The sequence below is a fragment of the Cygnus olor genome, chromosome 12 (genome assembly GCF_009769625.2).
Source record: "Cygnus olor isolate bCygOlo1 chromosome 12, bCygOlo1.pri.v2, whole genome shotgun sequence".
Lineage (NCBI taxonomy): Eukaryota > Metazoa > Chordata > Aves > Anseriformes > Anatidae > Cygnus > Cygnus olor.
The window spans coordinates 6,651,408-6,677,165 of record NC_049180.1 but is presented as its reverse complement, the minus strand read 5'-3'; the positions used below and the strand labels follow the sequence as shown (position 1 = coordinate 6,677,165).

Sequence of the window (25,758 nt, the reverse complement as noted above, 5' to 3'; positions counted from 1 at the left end):
GCAAATTATACTGAGGTTTTCTTTACTCATGTACCAACAAAATTTAGGTCCCTATATGCATAAGTGCTGTATGAGATGCAAACACTCTGTACCACTGTAATACATGTTGTAATTAATTCAATTTTCCAGCACTTTATTAATTTGTAAAATAGGTCTAATTCTGACTTCTCTTACTTGGCTTCTGAGTTAAAGTAAAGGAGCAAGAAGTCGCCGGATATCCCGATTTTTCTCTCAAAATCTACAAATCTTTACTGAGGTTGGGAAGCAATACTCCCTTTACCCACATTTTAACACAATTAAGAGTTTGGCTTGTCTGAAATAGGTCAGTATCTGAGCATATCCCTACAGCTACAGTCAAATTAACAATTCATTGCAAATTCAAGAACCCATTTGCAATAAACCACTATCAAACTGTGATGAGTCTATAAAATTTATGTCCTGTTTTCTTCAATCTACTTCAGCCAAGTTTCTAAAATTGCAGGCAGGAGATGAAAACAGTTATAGATGTTATTGGTAGACATTTATCAATTATTTTTCCTCTCTCATGATAATGCAGGGTATTGCCTGTCTTTTCCATTCCAAGCAGATTAGGTTCCCTTCTCTACCTGGTCTCCTGCAATTAGTTTCTGAAATCCTCTCAGGTCTCTTGGTGATGTTTTCCTAGCAAAATCCAGCCCTGAGTTCCTCAACCCTAGAGAGGCTGCACCTGGTTGTGCACCAGGGACCCCTGCTCCCCATTACAGGCGTGCACAGCTGGCCAAAGCGAATTAAGAGCCATAAGTCCCCGCTCGCGATTCCTGAGAGTTAACAGCCTTCATTAGCTGACGGTCCTCGCTAAGCGCAGTGTTGTTACTCTGCCCTGCAGATGGGGACAGCATCAGGGCGGGGGCGGTCACGTGGCGATTCCCCATTTCCATACTGGCTTGTCATCACCATTCAGTTGGCAATTACCTGGGTGGCCGGGAATTCAGCAGGACGCGACAGCAACTTTCAGGCAAACCAACCACAGAAAAAGCTCCAACACTCCCACCTAGTGGTACAACAGCAGAATGAAGACCCTACAAAGTTTGAAGTGTCATTTAAGTGCTATTACCGTAGAAAATGCTGCTTCTAGTTCCTACCAATTATTTTCTAAAGGAAAAGTGCAGTGTAACTTGTCCAAGCCCATACTAGTGTGTTAGCAAGAAAACTACAAATTTTTGAAAGCCTTCATACTAATTTTCTGAAGTGCTTAACATTCAGCAGCGAAACATAACATTCTTTCTGTGTTTGATGACAAGTATTAGCAAACATTCATTTTAGGCAGAAAAAAAAATATATATTTAACTCAAAGTATTTCATGGACTCTCTCTTGGTAGATCAAGCAGTCATTGTGATACAAAAACATACAAACAAACAAAAAACCCTCAGGAACTGGGCCCTGACTATACAAAAATTAAAAAAATCAAATCCTAAAACCAACCCTAAAACTGCATCATCATGACAAGTCAAATATTACGTGATTTTTCTCCCCACTTATTTCGCGCTTACATTTGCCCTCATACACTTCACCTTATCTGCCTGTGGATTTCCCTGCTCCTCTGTCTCACCCCAAGGGAAGTTTCACTCCAACCTTCCTGCCCCAAATGCAGCCAAAGCCGGGACACTGCTGTAAGCCCCCCCCGGACCCTCCCGGCCGCTGTCCGCCCGCGGCCGGTGCTGAAGCAGGAGCGGGGCCGGGCAGCGGGCACTGGGCAGCGCCTCTCGCCGCCGGCTGTCCCAGGGCGCTCCCTGAAGAGGGGTTCTCACGACAAAGGCTCCGTGGAGATCCGTCCCGAGCTCCTCTGGGAGCAGGGCAGCTGGACTCCCTCTGGAGTCTCTACTCTCCAGCCCCTCAGGGAGGGTTGCAAGTCCTGCGCAGTGCCGGTTTCTCATGTTTGAAATACGGAGGATTTTAGGTTACCGTCTAGACTTACAGTCTAGATAGTCAGAAGGCAGATTATCTTCCCCACTTTACATAGGGGAAGATGAAGCATTAAAAAGTAAAGGATTGAAATAAAGCATTGCTGAACAAGGAACAGAAAATGAAACCTTCTGCACTCAGTATCTGAGCCATTAGGCTATCTTCCTTCCCCAAGAACCAGATCCAGTGGGTGAGAAGAATTATAACGCACGTGTACCTCCATCCTGAGTGCAGCGGTTGAGTGTGCATGTGTGGGAGTGGTGGCTGAAGGATCCAGGTGCCAGACTACCAAGATGGCAACTGAGTGAGGAGGGCAAAGACAGCTCCTGCCAGAGCTACCATCTTCTGACAGAGACCCTGAACTTCCCTCCTATGAAAAAGCCCACATCAAGTCAACTTCATTTGGGACTCTTGGGTCAGATAATCCTATGCCCAGCATTCAGTTGACAAGTATTGTATTGCATATTTACTCCAGTACATCTAGAGTAATTATATGAGAGCAATTATATGAGATTAATGAAGTGAATGGGTTCCTGTTGAACTGCTCTATGAATCTAACATACCGTTAAACAAATTATCATCTTACATAGTTAGCTGAGCACTCAGTCTGAGCTAGCTAATGCATTGTAAAAAATACCAAGATTAAAAGCACAAAACAAACTGTGGCTAGTATCTAATTAAGCAAGGAACAATATGGTGAAGTAGAAGCATGGATAGTGCATGTGAATTTATTTTAGGAAACCTGTCCAAATTTGACAAGGCACTATTTCAGTTAATTTCCTTGTAGTCTGCTGAAGACTGAGATATCTGTCTCAGTTCAAATGCATTGTGTAGTGTATATTTACAGTGTTATAATTTTAATTGATTAGAAAAATGGAAAGAAAACAACTTCTGTTCCTACTGCAATTATATATTTCATATACGCTACACAAAGTTAAACTATTTCATATAAGAATATGGCTACTGCAAAGTTTTCAGACTGATAGGCATAATTATGTGGATACACTAGATGAGAAACAGCTCCCTCTGTTCTGAGTGCCAAGGTCAGAGGTTCAAACATTATCTTCAGAGATGTTTACTCTTACCTAAATTTATCTTGGCTTTGGGGTTATTGACATTATCAGCCCACTTTTGTTATTATAGTTAAAAATGCAAATAGATGAGTTTTGAGCTTTAGCAGTGGCAGGTATCATTAATTTTCAGTTAGTAAATGACAGGAGTAAAGCAAATAGTTTTCTCTGCTACTTTCATTCCACCTGATTAGAAGTTACAACCAAGTTAAAGCCACAACAAACCTAACTGAATAAATATATGCCTCAGAAATACAGTAAAACATTGAAGACAAACTGGTATTGCCAGCACGTTTTTTTCTGAGCCTTCAACTCAAAAAAAAAAAAAAAGGAAGAAAAAAAGAAATAGAACTCTAAAATGTTTTGGTGATGCTGGTATTATTTGTTTGGAAAAATATGACAGTTTTTTCATAGAAGTCTCTGAGCAGATAAATCTTTTTGAGGGGCATGAGCACAAGTTGCCTCACTGGCCTCAAGAGCAGTATGTAGACCACTTGCTGGTAAGTAATCCAAGAACAGACGAAAGGCGGCCAAACCCATCATTTACCCTCTGTGAATTAAGAATTCTGCTGTAGGTTGTTTATGATACAGATAAGATGCTTCTAGGAAAGTTCCAGCCATGCGTTCTGCTAACCCCCTAGTCTGTTGCTGCAATAAAGTCTGGGAATTCTTGGAAGCAACCTGTCCCTGGTATATTCCATACCAATCATGTAACATTGCGAATTGCAAATTTGTAAAATTTGGTCATCTCTATAAGGCTGTTCTGCACTAAAAGGAGTAAGATTTATTAAAGGAATTAGCAGCTTCCAGTGAACAAAAAGATGTGGTGCAAAAGTATATCTATGAAACAACAATTGACTGAAAACAGAAGTAAGAAGAAAGGAATTGAATATACCCTCTGAATATATCTGTGAACATACCTTTTCCTGCTGTTGTGTGAGAGATTCTCAATATACACTAAGGACAGACATTATCACATTATCTTCTTAATTTCATTTTTATATGTTGAATCTGTAAAGCTGTCTGAAGTTTGTGCTTTATAAAGTTATGACCTGACTGACCCCACTGGAACTGTACTGATTTATACCAGCTAAGGAGTGAGCCTGAAGACTGGGGGAAATTGCCATGTGTTCACTGCCGTTGCTTTCACACTAGTGTGTACATACAGCTTTCAAAATTGTTTAACTATTATTTTATTTCATAACATTGTAAAATGCTGAACTGTTAAGATTATTTTGAATCCTTGCAGTTTTACATATAAAAACCAAACACTGCTTACCAGTGTAGACATTTCTAATATTTTATCAGAAGTCTCCACATCTGCTTTCTTATATAACTCTTCTATTAAAGCTGCTTTTTAATAGTCCAACAACATATGTGTATCAATTTCAGGTGCACTAGAACAATAAACACTGAAAACTAACACACATGGTATCATCATACATATTATCTGCAACCATCTGATATGCTCTTTTGCTGATTAAAACACAGTATTTGCCAAGAATATTACTTACGAAAAATCACTGTTGCAACACTTCAAGATCTTTCTAAAGAATAGGCTTGAGTGTTTAGTCTGGACATGGAATCTTTTAAACAAAGTGTAACGTTTTTGCTCATGTTTTCTTGTAACTTATTCCTAATGAGTTTAACAGGGAGAGGACTACATTTTCACAGGTTGTTTTGCTGGTATATACATTATAAAAAATGTGAACTATTTTATGCATTTTCCCTAGCATATGTAAAAAAGACCATATGAATATCCTTTTAAAATTAGGTTTTAGATGATTTTGTAAGGAAGCATTTATCTTGTGGCCGGAAAAACAGCAACAACAACAATAAAACAAAAGAAAACACCCTTGTGGCAGTGGATAGATCTTGTGGAGAATCCAGTTCAGTTCTTGGATTCATCCCAGATTACATTGTGAAATCCTGTAATGTACAAGGAGCAAAGGCAGCTTTTGAGATCAGAGATAATAAAGAAAACAGCTTTGGCTTTCTCTTATATACTATCCTCTGCTCTAGAGACACCCTGATGAATGGAAGTGAATGGGATTTTATGGATTTTATAAGCATTTGAATCTTTCTAAACTTTCGTTTGCACATCAGTGTATTGTTTTCTACAATATTTTTGCCAATACGTGGCAATTAAGTAACATCCACTGCATCTTGCTGGCATAGCAGAAACACTAGGAGACTTAATGAAGTCCTTACCCACCAGAAGGAAAGCCTTTCTGCCTTTTTTCAGAATTTTTAAATACAGGTTTTTCAATCTTCATTAGATGCCCTACTGAAACTCTATATTCTACTAGTATTAAGTTAAAGCCAGATCATCTCTTAGGGAATATAAACTGTATCTGCATGTGTGTGTGTACAGAAATGTTCAGTAATGCCAAAGACCGGAATCTAAGTCTAAAAGCAGGCTTCTAGTAAGTGTTAATAAAGAAACTGTTAATAGCACCTTACATGAGCAGTACAATACATCACAGTGTCTCCACCTGGAGCACTGATGGCTTGCCAGACAAGGTAGCTTGCAAAACATTCCCTCTGCCTTCCAAAAAACAGTCTCATAAGCAATCCTACGCACATGACCAAACCATTAAGGAAAAAAGAAAATGGAATATGTTAACATGAATCATAAAATAAAATACATTAATATGAAACATTTTGGCAGTGATACACAAAATAATCCATTTCTAAAGGGCTACGCAGTCAAATCTTTTTTTTTTTTTCTTTTTTTTTTTTCAGGATAGTAGGTGGCCCTTTGTTTTTAGAAAGGTTAGAAGTACTCTATGCACATCAAAAGAGCTTTTGTAGTCATAAGCAATTTATTGGTTGGCTGGTCCATGTAATAGCCATTTATTAAGTCATACATTAATCACTCTGTAACCTTTAACAAATTATTTGTGTTAATTAATGAAAAACATCTTTTTGTTAGCATGCTGTAAGCATTATTAATCATGAAATATCATGAAAGACAGATACCCCCAATAGTCTCATTCAGCTTTCTTGGCAAGTAGGAATAAGTAGGAGTAAATAAGTTAGGTTACATATGAAACATTGATTAGAAGGAAATGATTACCATATGAATTTGGTAATTCTACTGAAATATTAAGGGAAGGTGATAAGAATAGAATGTTCTGGAGACTCTGCCAGTTTCCTTTCCCATGCATTGCATTAGTAGTATTGCAGTGTTAATCCATTCAGTCATTGAAAGAAAAGGGAAAAAGGCCATTGGTGAATAGGCAGGGAAATGTCAAGCTTTATGCAAGATGCAGATGTTCTTCATTATGCATGAGAAAGGAGCTCATTAGTAGAGCTGGGTGAATAATGGGTTGCCTGGTTTTGTGGTCAAACCGAAAAAACAGAAGGGGAAAAATGATCAAACTAAGCACAAAACTCAGAGTTGTTTTTTTTTTTTTTTTTTTTTTTCTCCTTGGAGGAAAGAAGAAAGAGAGATTGGGTACAAGGAAGAGAGAAAGGGAGAAAAGAACCAAAAAGTTAAAAGCTGATTTCTGCCTGGTAGGCATTGTACAAGCTGTCCTTTCCATAACAGCTGATGAGAACAGATATTCATCAGGCCAGAATGAATATACCATATCTGTGGTATCAAATGCTCTAAGTTGCATGCCCTGAGACAGCTAGACCTGATTTTCCTTTTTGGAATCTATGTAGTCACTCAGCATGGAGCTATGTCTGAGCTAACAAGCTCTGCTGAGGACAACTGCCTGCCTCATGCTAAAGATGCACCTTTTGTGACTGAATCCTGAGAAAGTGAGAGCACACCAACTGCCATGATCTGTGACTCATTCACATATCTTCCTTAGCTGCCATGTCAATGACGTAGTATTAACAGGTGATTTTATGCTATCTTTCTTTCATAATATAGCTTTCTGCAGGGACAGTAAGCTTTTGATTGAAACATCTTGGTAAGGTAAGAACCTCTACTTTTCTTATTTTTGCTTTTACATACCTTCTTGTTCAGCAGTGGTATACGCCATGGGCATCTCTGTTCTTTTGTCAGGAGCTAGGAATGTTCCTCACATTCTTCTGAAACAACAAAAATTGACTTTTATTGAGGAGAAAGAAAAATAATATGCTATCAAGTTCTGCTCCCAAAGAAATCACACTTGTTATTGGAAGCTAATGAATAATGTGAAAAACATGCATGAACATAATCTTTAGCCCAGAGATCTGCCTTTTAACACTGTCGTGTTATGTTTGAGTATTCAGGACATTTGCTGTTTGTTGCAGAAGATCCCCCATTAGAGTCTTGTGTCTGGCTTAGGGATACAAAAGAGTGTGTTTGAAGACTTTTTTTAACACATTTTGAGGGTTTCATTTTACCACCAATGATAGAGTAAATGTGAAGAGTTTTGTGAGTTTGATCAGAGATTTAAAATGCTGGATTCTCTCCAACTATGGAATAGAGGTTCCGGCATAGAAATGTTTTGTGCCAAGAAAAGCAATTTAAACATGAGTAATGAGGGCACATTGTTAACCATTACTCTTTAAAGATCTATTTTTCATTTTTAAAGGCTGCACAAGCACAGACTATTTTTGGAAGTAACTTTCCCCTTGGTCCCTCTTCAAAACCACAGAACATATATTCTCATTCAGTAAGGAAAGGTGAATACCTTAATTCAAACATCTTGTACAATAAAAGCTAGACTTTCAAGGGAACTCATGACCAGGTTTTTAAGAGTACATTCAGACTCAAGACCCAAAGTTCAACAGCATTCAGCACTCAATAGCTTAAGCCCTTTTGAAAATCCAGCTACTTGGTGCCAACATGAGAATTTAGCCATTTGAAATTTTTCGACTGATACAGACATGCCATTCAGTGAAATGCACTACGTTTTCCAGGTCATTATGCAACATTTGAAATTAAATTCAATGTATCTGTTAATTTGCACTTCCACAAATGCTTTTGTTCTCATTAGTTCATCTTAACAGTAAGTTAGTAGATTAAGTAACTGTGACTGCTTTTTTGTTACTGAATTAGAGAAACAGTAGATGTCAGGAATGCAAATGAATGTACTGCTAGCATTTTTCTGAATTCAAATTGATTTTCAGGCAGAATGAAAATTGGCTGAAGGACCATAAACAGAAGATAATAGTCCACTGAGGAGAAGTACCCAGTGAAATGCTTCAGGGACATGAATTAAGTCTCAAACTAATTTATTTTATTTAGATGACAAGGCTGACTCTGTAGGACACATTTTCCACTGTGCAGGACTGTAGACCATTTAACTTCAAACAAAGAAACGTAACTAATCACTGACCAGATGTTTTATAAAAAAAAAAAAAAAAAGAAAAAGAAAAAGAAAAGGAGAAAAGGTGTTTGTCATTAGTCATGTTTCTCTCTATCCCTCTCAACTTCAGTAAGCCTTCTATGGGAGCTCTTTTCTATTGTGTCTAAACCTACTGGCTAGTCCATCATAACCCACATGTGTCCTAAGAACTGTTTTGCCATGATTTTGTTGCTACAGGTGGCCTTCCATCAGGATTTGCATGATGCTTTTTTTCCAGAAGGTTATGTGCAATATAAAAGCTGAATTTAGATAGTGGTCCCTTTCTCCTGCATTTGTGGATGTTTTTCTAAGAGGCATGTATCCATAGGCTTGGCATGCACCACTCATGCCAAGCATATGGATATCCTGTAAGTGTCTTTAAAAACAGGTTCTGTTGGCTTGACATGCTCTTACACAGTTGTATGTAACATGCATTGAGGAAGTCTTGTTATGGAGATGGCGTTACTACTGCAAACCACATGTGACATGCTTCACTGGGATGACCACTAAGATATTCAGAGAAAGAAGGAAACAAAAGCAAGTCTTTTAAACAAATAAACAGTGTACAGTTAGCTGAGGGTAACTGAGAGGGGGGTGGTACTTCTTTATTCATATGCATTGTACACTGAAGTTCTTTTAAAATAAAAGCTGGACATAAAACTCTCACAGGTAACATGTCACGATGTCTGTTATCAATAGTTCAAGCAAGATTAGAATCAGCTCAAGATTTTTCTGAGTATTTCCAAAATAAGTTCCCTGTAGTCCATGCCGCATTGACATCTCTGCCATCCTGATTTTCAGTCCTGTTTTTTCCTTGACATAATCTCACAGCCTATGAAAAAAACAACCACATTCACTAAAATATTTTTGTAAAATTTATCAGAAATGGTTTTCTTTGAAACAGTTCTATTTTTTTTTTTTTTTCCTAGCAGTATGACGTGGAATAGAATGTTTTGTTTAGCAGAGAAAAAAACTTTTCCATCTGATCATCTTGATCCTGTATCTAAATAGTGCCTTTACCTCTGTGGTGCTGTAAACTGATTGCATATCATCAGTGCTCAGTACTCATTTTAATGTGTTGCTTTCATAAATAAGGTAATCCTAGTTGTTAACCTACTAGAACAATGGAATAAGCATGCAGTTATTTAGTTATAACGAGCTGTTGTGTTGAAGGAGTCTTAGAAGAGAACAGTTTTCAGGAGAGAAGAGTTTTCCAAACTAAAACGTAAAATGGTAGAGTTTAATCTAAACAACTGTTTGAAATGCATTCATTGTCCGTAGACTGCGTCCATTGTTATAAGTGTGAGGAAGTTCATTAAAGATGAGATTAATCAGGATTAATTGATTCAGAAAGGGTACTGGTGATTAATATTTATAAACAGTTATCATTCTGTTTTCTTTCAGTAAAGCTCCTGCTCCATCTCTTTGATTTCTTCTGAGTAGTCACATACAAAACATTTGAATGCTTTCAAATCTCTCACAATGAAAAGTTAATCTTTTAATGTCTGTGGTCAAATATCAACGCTCATCTTCCTTTTGAAATATACCAGCATTTCCCCTTCTTCTCCCATTTCCAGTAATGTTTCACTTGCATATTCTTGCTTTGTCACTGTTGCTTCACGCAGGAGCTGGACCAATAATGAAAATGAAACAGATGTTCTCCAGGTTCTCCAGGTTTGAAGTAGCAAAAATTTCCAAGGTTAACTTTAGATGTGTGACTAGTACTCCTGAACTCAAGGAGAGAGACTGCAAAACCAGGAGTGAATAACAACAGTGTTTGTGGCACTGGGGTATAAGAACTTTATGGACACAGAAGGTTGTATGACTCAGATTCCAACTCTGCAGTTTCCACATAGGTGTCATAGATAGACTCCATAAGTAAAATGCCCTTTAGGTTGTTTTCAGAGGAAATTAGAAGACTGTCAACAAAAAGGCTTATGTGAATCCTACTAACTTTGAAATTATATTGAAAATGACGTTATTGTATGTAAGTAAGAAGGATAACATTCTTCAAATTTCTAAAAATTGAATAAAAACTTAGCTTTTTCAAAAGTTTAAACAGTTCTCATAATTCGGACAGTAAAGTGACCTTCTAAACATTTTTTTTTTTTTAATGGAGAGCTGAGTTTACCTGCACCAAGAAGATAAATATTAATTTGTTCACTTGAAGGATATGGCACATGCACACTAGGCAGCAATGCAAATATTCATTTATCGTGTCCCAGTGGATTAAATCCACGGCCTTATGCAGACCATACTGCTTTAACCTAATGCTGAGGTAAGAAAGGCGTGAGTCACGGAGGCTTAATTTTCACCTGAAAAGAAACAGCTGTAGCCTATGCAAACATGTTTTAGCAGCTGCTGAAAAAACATGGTCTGAAAGCTGTTCAGAATTTTGTCATATTCCTAAACTATGATTTCTAACAAATAGACATATCAGCTATTAAAGATGCTGTGTCACCTGGATGCTTTTGCAATGTCATGATTATTGTTCTCATCTCCAGGTGACTCTCAGTGCTCAAATCCTTGTCAGATTGATCAGTACTCAGACCTCTGACAGACAATGGTCAGGATTCCACAAAGCATATAAGCCTGTGATTAACATTAAAGAAATGTTAATTTTTTGCTGCCAGTGTGACCAAATTATGTCCATGTTTCTCATGGAGAAACAAGACAAATACATTTGATTTTGATGGTTTAAAGTACAGCTAACTGAAAGTGAGATTAAGATTCTAATTGACGGTTATGTTATTGTGAAATCAACAACCATTTCTAAATGTCTTCTTGTTTTAATTTATCCACTTTCTGGCAGGCTGTGGAATTAATCTTGGTCTGTGAGGCTTAGAATCATCAGAAGAATTAATTTACAGGATTGCTGCAGCAATGGATCTGAATGGCATCTTTAAGCACTGTTTGCTAAAATATGACTCTTAAAGCATATGACAGAAGATTTTAAGCAAAATGGATTATTTAGTACTCTGCCTGAATGAACACGATGACTGAGATCACTGTAATAATATGCAGGTCCATTCTTTTTCTGTAGTGCAAAAGATGGATAGTAACTTCATAGAACTGCTATTACAAGAAACAAAAACCGTAACAACGCACACACTGTATAACTCAAAGGTAAGTTTGCTCACTTGCCCAATTTATATGCAATTTCTTACTTTCCCACAGAGCTGATGAGAAGTGACAAGATAGAAGGCTGTGTTACTCCTATCATTTAAGATCAGAAGAAGTACCTTCATTTGTGGTAAAAATGTTACAGGCCTCAATCTGTGTCCTAAAGGTACAGTTCTGCTCTTAGAGAAGCCATAGCTATTGCTTTCTGGCATTTGAGAAACCTTACAGAACCAGTTCTGCAATTTAGTATGTATGGACCCGAACGTGCATAGACCCCCTCTGAAATCGTCCCTAAATTTCATCTGTCTGCTTAAAGTTGCTTGATGTAATTTTGACTATATAGACTAGATATGACTAATGCGGGTAATCGCTGTAAAAGGAAAATGCTGAAAAGGTGGCAAAGAACTTCTATAACTCTCTGAAAGAAAATGCATCTTCCCTTTGCCAGAATTTCAAATTGAAATACATGGTGGAACTTCAGCATTTTTCAAAGCAATTAGGTAAATAATGAGTCACCAAATTATCAAAACTTGTGACTTTTTTTTTTTTTTTTTTTTTCCCAGTGAAAACCTCTTGAAAAGTAGGAGGTAGTTAAAACTAGAGGGGAAGAAACATTTTTGAGAAGTATTAAAACTACTGTGAGTCTCTGTTGATTCTGAAGCTTCAAAGAGGGAAGTGTGTAGTAGTTTCTCAAATGTTTTCATAGAAAGTGAAATTGCACTGAGAACAATATAAACCCATAGGGTTATGTGGTATGATATTACTCATGTAGTAGGGACTTCAAGACATTTTGTTAATATCCATGTTGCTCTGTCAAACAAAGCCTTTGCTTTTTCATTCACAGCATAAATATTTTTACATGAAAGGCAGTGGCTTAATTTAATGCATATATACACATACACAAATACACGTCTACTTTTAAGATTCCATTTTTCTTTCTAATCTAGAGTACATTATACACTCTTAGCACTGAAATACTGCAGTGCTGTTGTTTACCTTTAGGACATAATGCATACTTTATGCAATACAGATGGTTAGGGTAGGATGACTGTCTGACAAATGATTTCCACATTCCCACTGAGCACAATTCGTGGAATACTAGACACTGAATACTAAGAGACTGCCACAGGAAGAAAACCAACAACTAGCTTTTCCTACTGTACTACTTCTAGATTAATACTATTTTTGTATTTCAAATATTGACTTAATCTATTTTCTTCTGGATTATGTCTATTATTCTATTATTTTTAATTTTGTATTTCAAATACAGACAATCTATTTTCTTGAACATGGCACATCCCTCCAATTGGTCACCTATGGAGTATTTCAGCAGCTTCCTGGACCAGAAGTGATCACATCACTGAAGTTTCCCTCCCCATATATTTTCCTATGAGAATATATTTGCCTAAGAGAATTTTAATACTCCCAGTAATACCTGCATGAAAATTGGCTCTTGATGATGCATGACATTTTATCCCTAGCAAGAGATGATTTAGAAGGTGTAATTTCTCAGAGGAACCTGCAGAGTGATGGGAGCAGCAGGACAGAAGAATGTTCAAGCTGCTTTTTCTAGCCAGACACGCATGCTGTTAGTGGGGAGGGAGTGAGCCACGCAGGTCAGTGTCTCAAAGAGTGCATCAAAATATTACCCACAGGCGTCCAAGCGCTGTAGTGCGTTGGTGTGGTTGCACTGCCACCTGCTGCAGCCTCATGTGATTACAGTCTCTGTCCAACACCATATACATATATTTTATTTTCTTAGAACGCCTGCAAAAGACTACATTGGGAAGATGTAGTTACAAATGCTCACAGCTGGGTTTGGTTTTACAAATCGATGTGAACCTGTCAGCATATGAGTGCGGGATCAAAAGCACGGAGGTAGGTCAGTGGGCATGCTCCACCTCAGCTGGTAATGGATGAGGTACTGCCTCACCTGTCACAGCCACAAAGGGGGCCTTTCTTTGACTGCCAGAAGATCCCATAAGTGTCTGCCAACCCACTAACCTGCGGTGCTGCAGCCTTTGCAGCTGGCCACATTGGTGCCCCCAGATGACTCCGGTTTGGCAGAGGGGCCTGCACAGTGAGGCGGATGAGCTAGCTTGGCTGTTAATCAAGGTGAGGTGCTTCTTCTGAGGCATGGACAAGCCGGGCCTTCTGCACCAAGTGGGGCAGTATGGAGGTGCTCTGATTATCGCAGTGAGGACTGAGGATGTCGACCCCAAAAGCAGGGGTGACAAGGCTCTGTGGTGCCCCACAGCCATGGCAGCCAGCCTGGGCATGGGGACAAGAGCTCAGAAGCAGCAGGTGCCAGGCAGCAGCTCATCCCATGGTTTACAACTTCACCTAAGCACCACTAAAGGCAAAAAGTTTAAGGAATGGTTCACTTTTCATTGCTTTCTGGGGCTTCGTTGTGGCACAGTTCTGCGGCTTCTCTAAACAGATGGCTAGAAACGCTTCACACCCCCAACACCTCAGCTTCGTGTGGAGATTTCAACTCAGTCCCGGGTCCCCGAGGGGACAGACGCCCCGTGACACACAAAACACCCGCAGGACCGAGGGTGAAGCCGCTGCTCAGCCGCGCTCCCCTCCTCAGGCGCGACACGGAAATGGCAGAGGGGGGCTCCCGCCACCCCAGACACAGCCCGGCGCCCCCGGACTACATCTCCCATGGTACTCGCGGGCCGCCGCGCCGCGCCATTGGCAGGGCCGGCCGGAATGGGGCGTTCGCCGGGCGCCCGCTGCCAGGCGGGCGGGCAGAGAGGAGCGGGGCTGAGGGTTGACCCCTGCCTAATGGCGGCACTGAAGTACGCGGGGCTGGAGGACACAGACAGCGAGGAGGAGCTGCCGCCGGGCTGGGAGGAGCGCACCACCAGGGACGGCTGGGTTTACTACGCCAAGTAAGGGCCGGGCCGGAGGTCGAGCATGCCTGGAGCCCTGTGCCCGGGGGCAGGCTCCGTGTGGAGGAGATCGGGGCACTAACACCACCGCACCGGGGCATCCTCTCAGCGCGGGGTCGGGGCTGGGGCCGCCATTTCGTGGCCGCCGCCCGCTTCAGGAGAGCCCCGGCCTGGGCACGGCACGGAGGGTCGTGAGGCAGTCGTGGCTGCTGCAGCGCACTTCTGGCATCAGTACTTATCCACACGGGCAGCGGGGCCTTAGAAAGAATTGTTTCTTAGTTTTGCCCCTTGCAGGAGTAGAGAAGGAAGGCACGCAATGGAAGCGAAACGTGACAAGCGCTCTCCCTTGGCTCTTCAGTGTGCTACAGCTTTGACAGGAGATCAAAATGTGCGTTTGGCACTGTCAGCTATGCCACTGGAAGTTATTGCATCCTCACCAGTCACAAAAGGGGATGTGTTGTAGGGTTAACTAGCTTAGTGGGTAACATATATAAGTATTTTCTCTCTTGTGGTTTCTATATCCATGCTGATCTTGCAGTCTGTTTAAAGCTGCAAGGTTTACTCCTGTAAAAAGAGGGAGAAGTACACTGCAGTCTCACCTGTGGTGGGTTTGCTTCTTCCTTCCAGCATCTGATTCACAAAGGGCAATGCACTTTTCAGTTTCTGGTGTTTAAACACTGCAAATTGTATCTAGACATTTGTTTATCTTAGGTCAAGTTCCTGTAAGTTTCTTTTGACTTCAAAAGCTCTTTCAAAAACAAGTCACTGTAAAAGTGGCAAACCTACAAAGTAAAAAAACACTGCTTTTTGCTATGTGTAGTTTTTACACATTAATTCAGTAGGTCTGGTAGTTAGCTGTTGTGAAGATGAACTACCTCTATTCAACTTAATGGCACCGTACGTCTTTACTAGCTGAGAACCTTTCCCAGTGTGTCTGAAATAGGTGAGATGAAAAGGTGTTGTACTGCTGCTGCCTTCCGTATAAGCTCTGTGTTAACTCAGCATAGTATGGAAATGTGTTTTTAAGCCTCATCGACAATATGAACTTTAAACCTAGCTAGGATTACTTTGATTTAAGATTTTTAAAGCTCTTTGTGATGAGTCAGCTGTGTGCATGGCCAGTTAACAAAGCTCAGTGGGCGTACATTTGTTTGATAGACTGTGATAATTTGGTTATATATTGCACATCAGACAGGAGGAACTTGGCATCATATCTGTAGTATACGAGTGTCCTGAAGTTCAGGTGCTATTGCAGGTCACACAGATACGCTTAGGGAATCTCAGACTGCCGCCAGTGCTTCCCATAGTAGAATATGCTGTACACTGCTTACTGTGGGGGTGAACAGCATGATTATTATCTGAATTATTATCTGAAACATATTTCATATGTTGTGTATAAACTACTGTTTGTACTTGATCTGTAGTCTACTGCTTATTTGTGTATCTATCAATAATACTGTTAGTTTGCATTTCAGACTTGGGCAACTGTCAGTTTTGGGACACTTACAAATAATCCCTGATGTAAAAAAAAAAAAAAAAAAAAAAATTTAATAGGCAAGCTGACTTCAGCACCTTGGGTCATGTTTCAGTGCACATCACTTTGCTTGTTAGTCTCTGGTGAAGAAAGCCTTATGGTGTAGTTACTTTATATTAATTCTTGCAGTTATTTAAATGAACAAAAGATCTCTGAATTATGAGATGTGATGGCATTATTGTCTCCTTTAAGTAAATAGTCTGTTACTCAGGGCATTTGAATAAACTTTCTTGTCTGAAGCTGTGATTGCTTGTGTAGAAATCTAGGCTTATTTACGTTACAACTTGCAAATGTTTTGTTCTTAGACAAACATTTTAGAAAGGTGCTTTTGCTATTTAAAAACTTTCTAGTATTTCCACTAGTTTCTGATAAATTCTTTTAGAAAAAAAAAAGGTATTAAAAAAGCTCTGTTTACTCTATTAAAAATTGGATTTTACCAGAAAAAGCATTATTAGGCAATTTTTTAATCTTGAACTTTTTTTTTTTCTCCTACAGTCACCTGGAAGAAAAAACACAGTGGGAACATCCTAAGTCTGGGAAGAGGAAACGTGTTGCAGGAGGTTTGTGTTAAGCTTTTGTAATGAAGTGAATTATGTTACAAACATCAGTTGGAGTTTATGCAGGAACTAGATTTCATATTGATCTTCTAGTTGATACTAATCACCTAGGCAAGCTGAGCTTGGAAAATACATCTGATTTCAGTGGAGTTTAACTTCTGTGATTGTGTCTGTGTAGACTGATTGCTTTGCAGATATAAGGCTTTCTTGTATTGTTCAATAAAGCCCAAGTACTAATTCCAGGATAAAGGGATTCTTTTACTGTGACGCATTACAGGCTGGGATATTGAGGTTGGATTCTGATGGCCCAGTGTCTATTAGATATTGTTTATGGTTAGATTATATTTGTAACTGCCCATCAAAGAATATCTCTGACAAAGAGGGAAGTCCCATTAGTTTCCGCTTTTACTCATTTTCCCTGACCCTGTTGAACTTTTGTGTCAGAAAAAAAGTTAGCCTCTCTTGCAGGACTCTTCCAAAGGCGTATGACTTCTTAAGGGCCTTGGATCAGTGCCTTAAATCAGATCTTCCCAGAAGTTTCTGTATCGTGTACTTAGGGATGGTTCTGCAAGGTTGGAAATTAAAGCCAAAAAAACTTATGCTGCCCTACCTAATTTGAGTTGGAGTGTGGTTTTGGAGAAAATAAGGCTTTGTCTTCATTGATATGATTTTTTAGATAGGTTGACTGACTGGATATTTGTGGAAAAGCTTAACTAAATGTTAAAAAATACTGATTGCAGACAAAGCTTTTCCATTTAAAGTGTTTTGTGTAGATGGATAAATGGTGCAGGACTGTAACACTGAGTATGTTGATGCTATGTGGTGATACTATGTAGTTAACAATATAAATGTCCCTGTTATGCTTAGTTTGAGTAATGAAAAGGGAAAGTGGCCATTGTAAAAGGATATGCCAGGTGATACTCTATTATTACTCAGTTGAGGTTTTTTGATTTATGCTTTGTTTGTTTTATTCTGGAGAAGAATTAAAGCCCTTGAGGAAAGACTATTCTGTTGACAAGCCATATTTCTCTTGGTAATGTGACTATAACTCAAATGTTCTCAATAGATCTTAGGCTGATTGAATTGTAATTGAATATGTTTAGCCAGGATTAGAAATACTGCAGATACTGTCTGTTCAGTACTTCTGTACAGTATTTTTCAGAAGGACTTTCTAAAGATCTATCGGTTTTGTTCTTTTATCTGTCCTTCCAACTTTGATTTAACATATCCCATACCCACTTCAGAATTCTTACCCTCCAATTTTTGGTGTGTGCTATATACAAGTTTTCCTACATTAGTTGAGTATTCTGGTGATTTACTTCATCAGGGTTGGATAATAAAACTGTGTGCAGTATAGGCATTTGTATGCGTATACATGCTAAGAAGCGCGGTCACGTTTGGATGGTTTGTGCTATAACATGAAGTAATCTGTATACAGAATTTCCAGATTATACTTAATATGCCGGTCATTACAGTTGTACCAGATCTCCTGTAGGTTGTACTTGTGTTAGAGAGCATGTGTGTGTGGTTAACAAAGCATTCCTTGTTTCAAGTTCCAATATTCAAGTGCGGCAGGTGGCTGCATTATGTACAGAAATAATGCAAACTTCACCAGCATCTGTTTGAGAAATCATATAAACTTCAAATCTCATTGTACTCTAATGCCTATAAAAATGTAATGTCCTATGTTTTTCCTAGGTCTGCCATATGGATGGGAGCAGGAGACTGATGAAAGTGGACAGGTTTATTTTGTAGAGTAAGTATGTAAGAGTAAGACATTTGTAAATAGAACTTCAGAATCAGTATGTAAATGTTACAGATTTAGCTATGCCTAAACATCCATTTGTGGTTTGCTGAATTCTTTCATGTACAAAGAAATACTAGCTTGGGTTGCAGATCGAAGTGACTTGCAACTCAAATTGATCTTCAGGCAATGTTTATGTAGTTTATGTAGTTCGTTTTGTTTATGTAACTTTACGAATGAAGTCTACATAACTTAAAAAACATAACCAGAACTTCATGGCTGATAACATTGCAATATTGCTTTAAAGATAAAAGATGAAAACAGAATTGCTCTGCCTCTGACTCACTTGCAATGTAAAGCACAGGAAAAAAAAAGAGGAAGAGAATAGAGCTAGTAGAGAATTTTAGAAGACTGAGAGAAGTTCACAGAAGCAGAAGGAGATTTCTTGGAATGTCTTCTTTCTGGAATATTTATCTTAAACTGACTTGGCAGAATGAAGAATATTCACAGGCTAAAATAGTGTAGCCTCTTTGTCTGAAGAAAGCTAAAACTTTGTAATAGAGAGGTGAACCTGGCCAGATCATGCTATTTACGTAGCTGATTTGAACTTTTCAGTTGTTTGAAGGAGGAAAAAAAAATAGTACTGAGCTACATTTCTTGTCGGTATATTGCTTCAAATGAGTGGTACAGACCCCTTTCTTAAAGCTCTTTAAGGAACATGTCTTCCCTAATATAATGTGTTTTTTCCAATAACAGAATGTTCCTTTATATATTAGTGGTTCACATCAAGTCCAGAATGGGATTGCAATCTATCTGTATACCGTTCTTAATAGACACTATCACGATCAGGAAAAGGGTTGATTAAATTTATCCTAATTATTTTTTTTAACAAAACTGGGAAAAACTATTTTGGGGCATTTAAATAATAAATTGAAATTGTTGAAATGTATTTAAAATCCAAATCCAGAAGGGTCAAAGCAGTTTATTTTGTGTGTTCTTTTACAGCCACATAAACAAAAGAACTACCTATCTTGACCCAAGATTGGCCTTTACCGTTGAAGATAATCCAGTAAAGCCACCTACTAGACAAAAATACGATGGAAACAGTACTGCAATGGAAATACTTCAGGGACGTGATTTAAGTGAAAAAGTGGTTATAATCACAGGAGCAAACTCAGGAATAGGTAGGTTAACATTACATGTACAGTAAAATATGAGAATCTTTATCTTACAGGCTACTTTGAAGTAATCAGTTGTATCCTTGTATCTATACACTATATATACAAGGACATAGCATATATACAATGTATACTATGATATACATAGTATACCCTGTGGTATTTGAACTTATTTTGCATTACATTCATATAAACCCTCTAATATAGCAAACTTTGTCCAGGTTTGTGTACTGTTTTTTTAAAAGTGTAGGGAATCTGAAGTTTAGAGAAGAGCCACAGGAATGACAAAGTTTTAAAACGACTGATTCTTGTCTAGAAAGTACTGATGGAGGCATTTTACATCTTATTATTAAGGGTGGCTGTTAAGGGGAAGTAAATAGTTTCTTTAGTCTCAGTGGCGAGGACAAAGAGTAAGGTTTGTATTGCTGCAAGGGAGTTCAGATAAAGTATTCAGAAAAACTTTCTAATGGTAACAAGTAAGCTCAGGTAAAGATCTTTCTAAGGAGGCCACTTATCTCTGAAGGTATTTTCAACTTGATGATGAACTTGTATTGGAATGCCATAGTGGGTACTCCGTTGGGGTAAAAAATGATGTTTGTCCTTCCAAAATCTCTCTTAGTTCCATTTTCTAGCTTGTTCAAGCTGGTTTATAAATAGTATTAGAGGTGCATTTAGCCTAGGTATCAGTTATATAATATTTCTATAGCTGGTGAGTATTTGAGAGATTTTTATTAGCTGCTTTTGTTTCATTTTTAAAATAAAGTTGTGGTGCTTGGGGGCCTTTCTCTTTCTTCTGAGAAGACAAGATTTCTTCTCCAACTTAATTTGCTAGGCTGTTTGAAGTTTTAGTCAGCTACCTGCACAGGATATGTTATGTTTGTGGCTTAAATTTGTGGAGGAGCCACAAATCTTAAAACACCATTGTGGGTTAGTGTCGCATTGTGGATCTCAGTGGTAAATGATGGGATCCACCTAAATTCTAGATAACTGTTCATCTTTTTGCTCCTCTCTCGTGGTTTGCATTTTTCTTTTGGTGGTACTACATGAATATTGAAAACTCTTATGCAAACTATTTGATGTCTTTTTAGAGCAGGGTCTTGACTTAATGCATTTGTGAGGACACTGGAAAAGCAGAGTGTTATCCCACAAGAACCAGATGAAGAATGTAGAGCTTTACTGTAGCTTACAATTTATGCATTACCAACCAGCATACATCCTGCAGTCATTGCAAGATATGATACTACACATTGGCACTGCAGTTAGTGCAGCGAGTGTTGTACTTAGTGAGAAATTTGTGTTTTTCACTAAGTTTTACATTCCACGTTTTTAGTACAGCATGTCTTTAGATTGTGTCCAGCAGTAGAATTTGCTTTGTATGCAACTGTGCAGTCTCAGAACACTTAAGAATTACCTGGGCTTCAGCAGAAGAAGCGCTACTGCTCAGACTTGCTGAGTGAGCTGGAAGTGTTTCATATATGTCAAAAGATTAATCCAAGGTGTATGATGCTTTTGTCAAGATTTTTTTTTTCCCTGTTTCTCCCTTAATTCATAATCTGGAATGATCACAAGTGAGCAAATATATTCTTGCATCAGATCTTTTTTGCCTGTGGCTATTGACTATAAGAACAAGTTGTAACATGTGAAGAGCATCTGAAATAATAAAGAATTGCTGTTTATTGGTACCTGCTGAGTAAACTCATCAGTTGCCTAAGTAGTATGCATGCTATGGTTTTGGCCTGTTCTTTCTTCTAACTAATGTGTAAGCACGCTTAGACAAAAATATTTGTTTGCTATGGTTCAGCTCTGTTGGTGTATCTACACACACATGCAGTTGACCTATATTACAGACACTAAGAACTATGCACACTTCTTTGTTTTATTGTTTTGTACCCCTTGTCAGCGGCATACCAAGGACAGCTGAAGCATTAGTGAAATAAGCCTTGAGCATGTACTTCTGTATGAGGCTAGGACATAAGGAATCCAAAACTATGAAGCTGACGTACGGAATGCAAGTGATTAAGATGATATTATGGCCTACATAACTTGCATATCATGATACATTTAATATTGCTGTAGTTTTGGGCTTTCTATTAGACATTATTTACCAATTGCTATGGGGCAAGGATTAAGAAGAAAGCAGTTCTGGGGTTTACGTTTGTTATGTAACTATGGAACTCTTAGCAAACTGCTTTGAACATGTCTGTATCGTGTAATGGATTCCGATGCAGCAGTTCCTGTGAGCTTTAGTGTGTCTACACTGTTTTTTAAGGAATCCATGTGGAAATACTAATCGCTAGCTTGAGCGGAGTCTTAACTGATTTTAGAGCTTACTCCTGGTTAGCTGAGGATTTCAGTTCTGTGCTCTCTTTTGTGTTGTAGATATTCCGTTTAAACTCTTTGCTTATTTTAGACTTATTATTTCCCTCCCCCAGTATTTGAAGGAATAAGCAATTACTGTGCTTTTACAACACCAGCATGCTTTTTTTTTTTTTGAGAGGGAAGTGTGAATATTTCCAAGGAAATATTACTGTCCATGAAGTAGAAAGTGATTGAAAGAAAATATTTCACCTGTACATTTGTACTTAACTCATCATTTTTATTACTGTCAAAATTAGTTTAATTGATATATTTGAAAATAACTTAATGGGAGCTGTAACTGTTAAGAAGCTTTAAGTTTCAAAATGGGTAGAGCAAAGATCAAGGTGTAAGGGGGTAGAAAATGGAGAAAAGTGCATTTTGAATTATTGCACTGCTAGATGCTCAAGATCATTTGGAAAGTGCTGAAGATCTGATGCAAGATGGATAAACAAATTATTTTTTTTCATTTATCCATATATGCTGCTTTAGGATAGCAAATTTTAAAAATAGATCAGCAAACTATAGAATGATATTGTAATTGATTTTGTCAGTCTGATACTAGGAATCTAATGTAGCTTGCCAAGACTTTTTTTCCCTCCAAGGAGTTGAAAAATTGCCCCATACTCCAAAGACACTGGTTACTAAGGGAATATTTGGATGTCATCAGCCATCAGCAGAGGTAATGTTTTAATGGCATCACGCATACTAGCTTCTCAGATGTTACTTCATTGCATTTATATTTCCTAGTGTGCCTCTAAAACTGGGAGACTCCCTCTGCTCTGTGCTTCTTCAGGTCACATCAGAAAATGTTTGTAGTTCTTTACGAAGTTTCTGTTACTTCATGCTAATACAAAATTATGAAGAATTCAGGCAGGCTGTTCTAGAGTAACTGTATACAGCGTTCTGTATACAGAAACAAAGTGGTGCTTTCTATACTTCTTCATCTGGTATTTTCTTCCCACTTAAGTCCTTTTCAATTTTCAGCTTCTGATGTGCTGGCAACTTCCATTCATTACTGAATAGGCATATAGTCTGTAAGAATTTCTTAGATCACATACCCACTTTCTTAACCTAGTTCTTCAAATTGCTGCAAAAAGTGGTAGAAAAGTGGTATACTAAAAAAATTTAGAATAATAAATAATTACCAATTCATTAGTTTTCATTAGCAACTTGGGAAAGGTTAATTAATTGCTTTTTTCTTCTAACAGTGCAGTATAAATGTTCTTCCATCTTTCTTTTTAAGCCAAAGCAAGTTTAGCCTGAGTATCACATTGAAAATTAAGATAACTTTATTCACAATAAAGCCGGTCGGTGTAGTAAAACAAAATAAGACTCTCACCAAATACTCCAGTTTTACAGTCCTTCTGGTTTTAAAAGTTTCTTGTTCCGTGTACATTTAAATTTGAGTACTGTAAACTGGCAGTTTGTTCTCTTAAAGTCATTAAGACATATATCAGTGTGAACAATTAAAGCAGCATGTGCTTTTGCACGTGTGTTTTTGTTTCGTTTTAAAGGTCTCAACATCAAGTTATAGAGAATACTTCTCCAGCCTGCTTCTTGGGAGTGAAACCATACTTTCTAAGTTTTCCACTAGAGGGCTCTGTTGCTCTTTGAAAATGTTAAACAAAAGCGACCTGGTGCTTTTTCTTGTTTTTAGTAAATGCTCCTGAAATTTCCTTGTTTATATATTCTTAATTATCGGGGCTAGAATTCAAAGTTTTAAACAGCATGTCAGCTATTCCTGTAGGTTTTATTTTGTAGAAAGCCTTGGTCTTTTCAACTATGTGTAAGCAATCTTGTTAACTAAATTTTTTTAAAGAATCTTTGATTTTAACATCAGATAGAAAAATACATTAGTTACACTACTGTCTGTGTCTTCTGTATATATTGCTGTTTGTTTTTAAGATTCACATAGCAACATGACCTTGAAACTGTTTTATTTTCCATACCGGCTACAGTTGCATTTAACCTTTTGTGACTGTTAGAGTATGAACAGTGGCAAAATGTAAGTAGTATTGTGGTATATTATGAAAGGGCAAAATATGTATGTTCTGTGCAGTTGGATAGATTCCACAAGTTACTCTCTTTAATATTTTTCCAAGACTTTTGTCACAGAACTGTGTTATCAAAAGCAAACTTCAAGTCTAATTTTGTTCTTTCGCTATGTGAAGGTCAAAAGAAATTTGTTAATCATTTTTTATAAGCGATGCCCAGATCAAGCGCAGATTGTTTCAAGAAAACGAAAAATATTTTTGGCTTTGAGCAGCTTGAATTTTTCAAATGCTGAAGAAAATCCAGAAGCTTCACTTATGTTATTTACTATATTGTTTTTCTTGATTGTGCTTTACCATAGACGCTGTAATTTTATAATAATTGAAATCTGTTAGATTATTGCTTCAAAATAATTGTCAGTTAACATTTAGTTAAATGGAATTCTCCCTTATCTGGCACTTTTATTGCTGTGAAATGCTCTCCCTTAGCCAGGAGAAAAGTTGTATAATGGGTACTGTTAATCAGTACTTAAAAGGTGAGTTGCTGCTTCAGTGAGTTTTCAGTCTCCGTATACTTCTGGTGTGAGAGGTTAGCTTAATTTCTTTTATTATTATTATTTTTTTACTGATGCCAAAGGCTGGGAGGTGTGCTTATAATTTATCAAAATTAAACATCTGCTTTATGACTTATCAAACTGTTTTGGATAACTGGCCCTCTAATTTATGAATGATAAACAGCCATTTTCCTGTTCTATTCGTCTCCCATAGCTTTTTTCTATTGATGACTAGTGTATTATATTTCATGTGGAAAGTTAGCTTAACATAGTTAATAATTAAAAATATGTGCAAGTTAGCTTGTAGCGTGCCATTTAGTTTTTCCAACCCTAGACGTTTAAGTTACAGCTAAAAATGATTAGTAAATTTTAGCAGAAAATGCCATGTTGTAATAAAGTGTACTTTTACAAACAAAGGAAATGCAAAGCAACCTCTCCTTTTTGTTAAGGACTAAAATACAGTTAGTAGCTACATTCTTTCATTGTTCTTTAAAACTGATTGATGCTACATCCGTTGCATCCCCTTAAACAAATGTAACCAATACTTGAAGATGGGGTATGTGTTACTGGGTTAAGAGAATTACACCTAAAGCTCTTTTTTGAGCTCAAATATCAGAACAGAATTGAAATGCATTGTAGATTTATTTATTGAGCTGTATTCCAAGTATCAAGTGTCATAGTTGATTGCAGTGGGAGTTTGCATATGCACACAAGCATAGCTAAACACTGAAACTGTAGAAGGTAATGTTTTTACAATAGGAAAATTGATAATTAACTTAGTATTAATCATCGTGGTAACATGTAAATTATTAGATTTTATTCAACCATGGTGGTGCCTTTGTGATAAATGCAAATTGCATAGCTACATAATTTTATCACATGCCTTTCAATGCATCACCTGCATCTAATTCAGAAATCTTCCCTTGTACAGGGTGTTGTAGGTGTGGTCAGTCTTTGTTGCATTTCTTATGCCAATTAAGTAATGTCTATTTAATTTTGCTCCCCTTTTGTGTAGTAGCTTAAACTTTTAACTTCTTGTTAAGATCGTTTAAAGTCTCCAATGCATGCTGGGCTAGCTTTCACCAAAATGCTCCAAATCGATCAAGAATGGAGAGAGATGAGAAGTACTTATGCAAAAGAACACCTTAATTTCTTAAGAAGTAAAAAATTGCCCAGTACCTACAGTGAAGAGATTTTTGTGAATATGGAGAATTGTTCTAGTTGCACAACATGCAGAGATTACTTGTGGACAATATAGCATTTTACTGAGGCTTGCTTTTCAAAGATGGTAGCATTTGCTGAATCTTAATTAAACCAGTGAATGGTCTCAAATGAGTCAAACTCAGATCATAGGGGAGGAATAAAACAGACCCTTACGAATACCAGTGAGTACTCTCATTTTAATAGTATTAGTCTGACCGTCTTAAGTATGTTCGTTGTCTTTAACTGTATTGCGTGGAGTTTGGTGGTCTAAGCTTGCAGACGTTTTGTCTGAATCTGTCAGGGAGGAATTACTCAG

At 37.8% G+C, this 25,758-nt stretch overlaps 1 protein-coding gene across 8 annotated transcripts in view; it reads left to right on the top strand.

Annotated features, from left to right (window-relative positions):
• The first annotated feature begins 13,285 nt into the window (after nucleotides 1–13,285).
• The window catches only part of WWOX (WW domain containing oxidoreductase), a 511,256-nt gene continuing 498,783 nt past the window's right edge, over nucleotides 13,286–25,758 (top strand). For 5 of the 8 annotated variants that reach the window (XM_040570717.1, XM_040570720.1, XM_040570721.1 and 2 more), the window contains exons 1-4: nucleotides 14,105–14,323; nucleotides 16,353–16,417; nucleotides 18,113–18,170; nucleotides 19,164–19,342. In XM_040570717.1, coding sequence (XP_040426651.1) covers nucleotides 14,142–14,323; nucleotides 16,353–16,417; nucleotides 18,113–18,170; nucleotides 19,164–19,342 — 484 coding nt within the window. In that variant the 5' untranslated portion in view covers nucleotides 14,105–14,141. Of the gene's footprint in view, nucleotides 13,305–13,520; nucleotides 13,542–14,104; nucleotides 14,324–15,642; nucleotides 15,662–16,352; nucleotides 16,418–18,112; nucleotides 18,171–19,163; nucleotides 19,343–25,758 lie in introns of those variants that run through there. The other 3 variants (XM_040570723.1, XM_040570724.1, XM_040570725.1) reach the window with 3 other exon arrangements.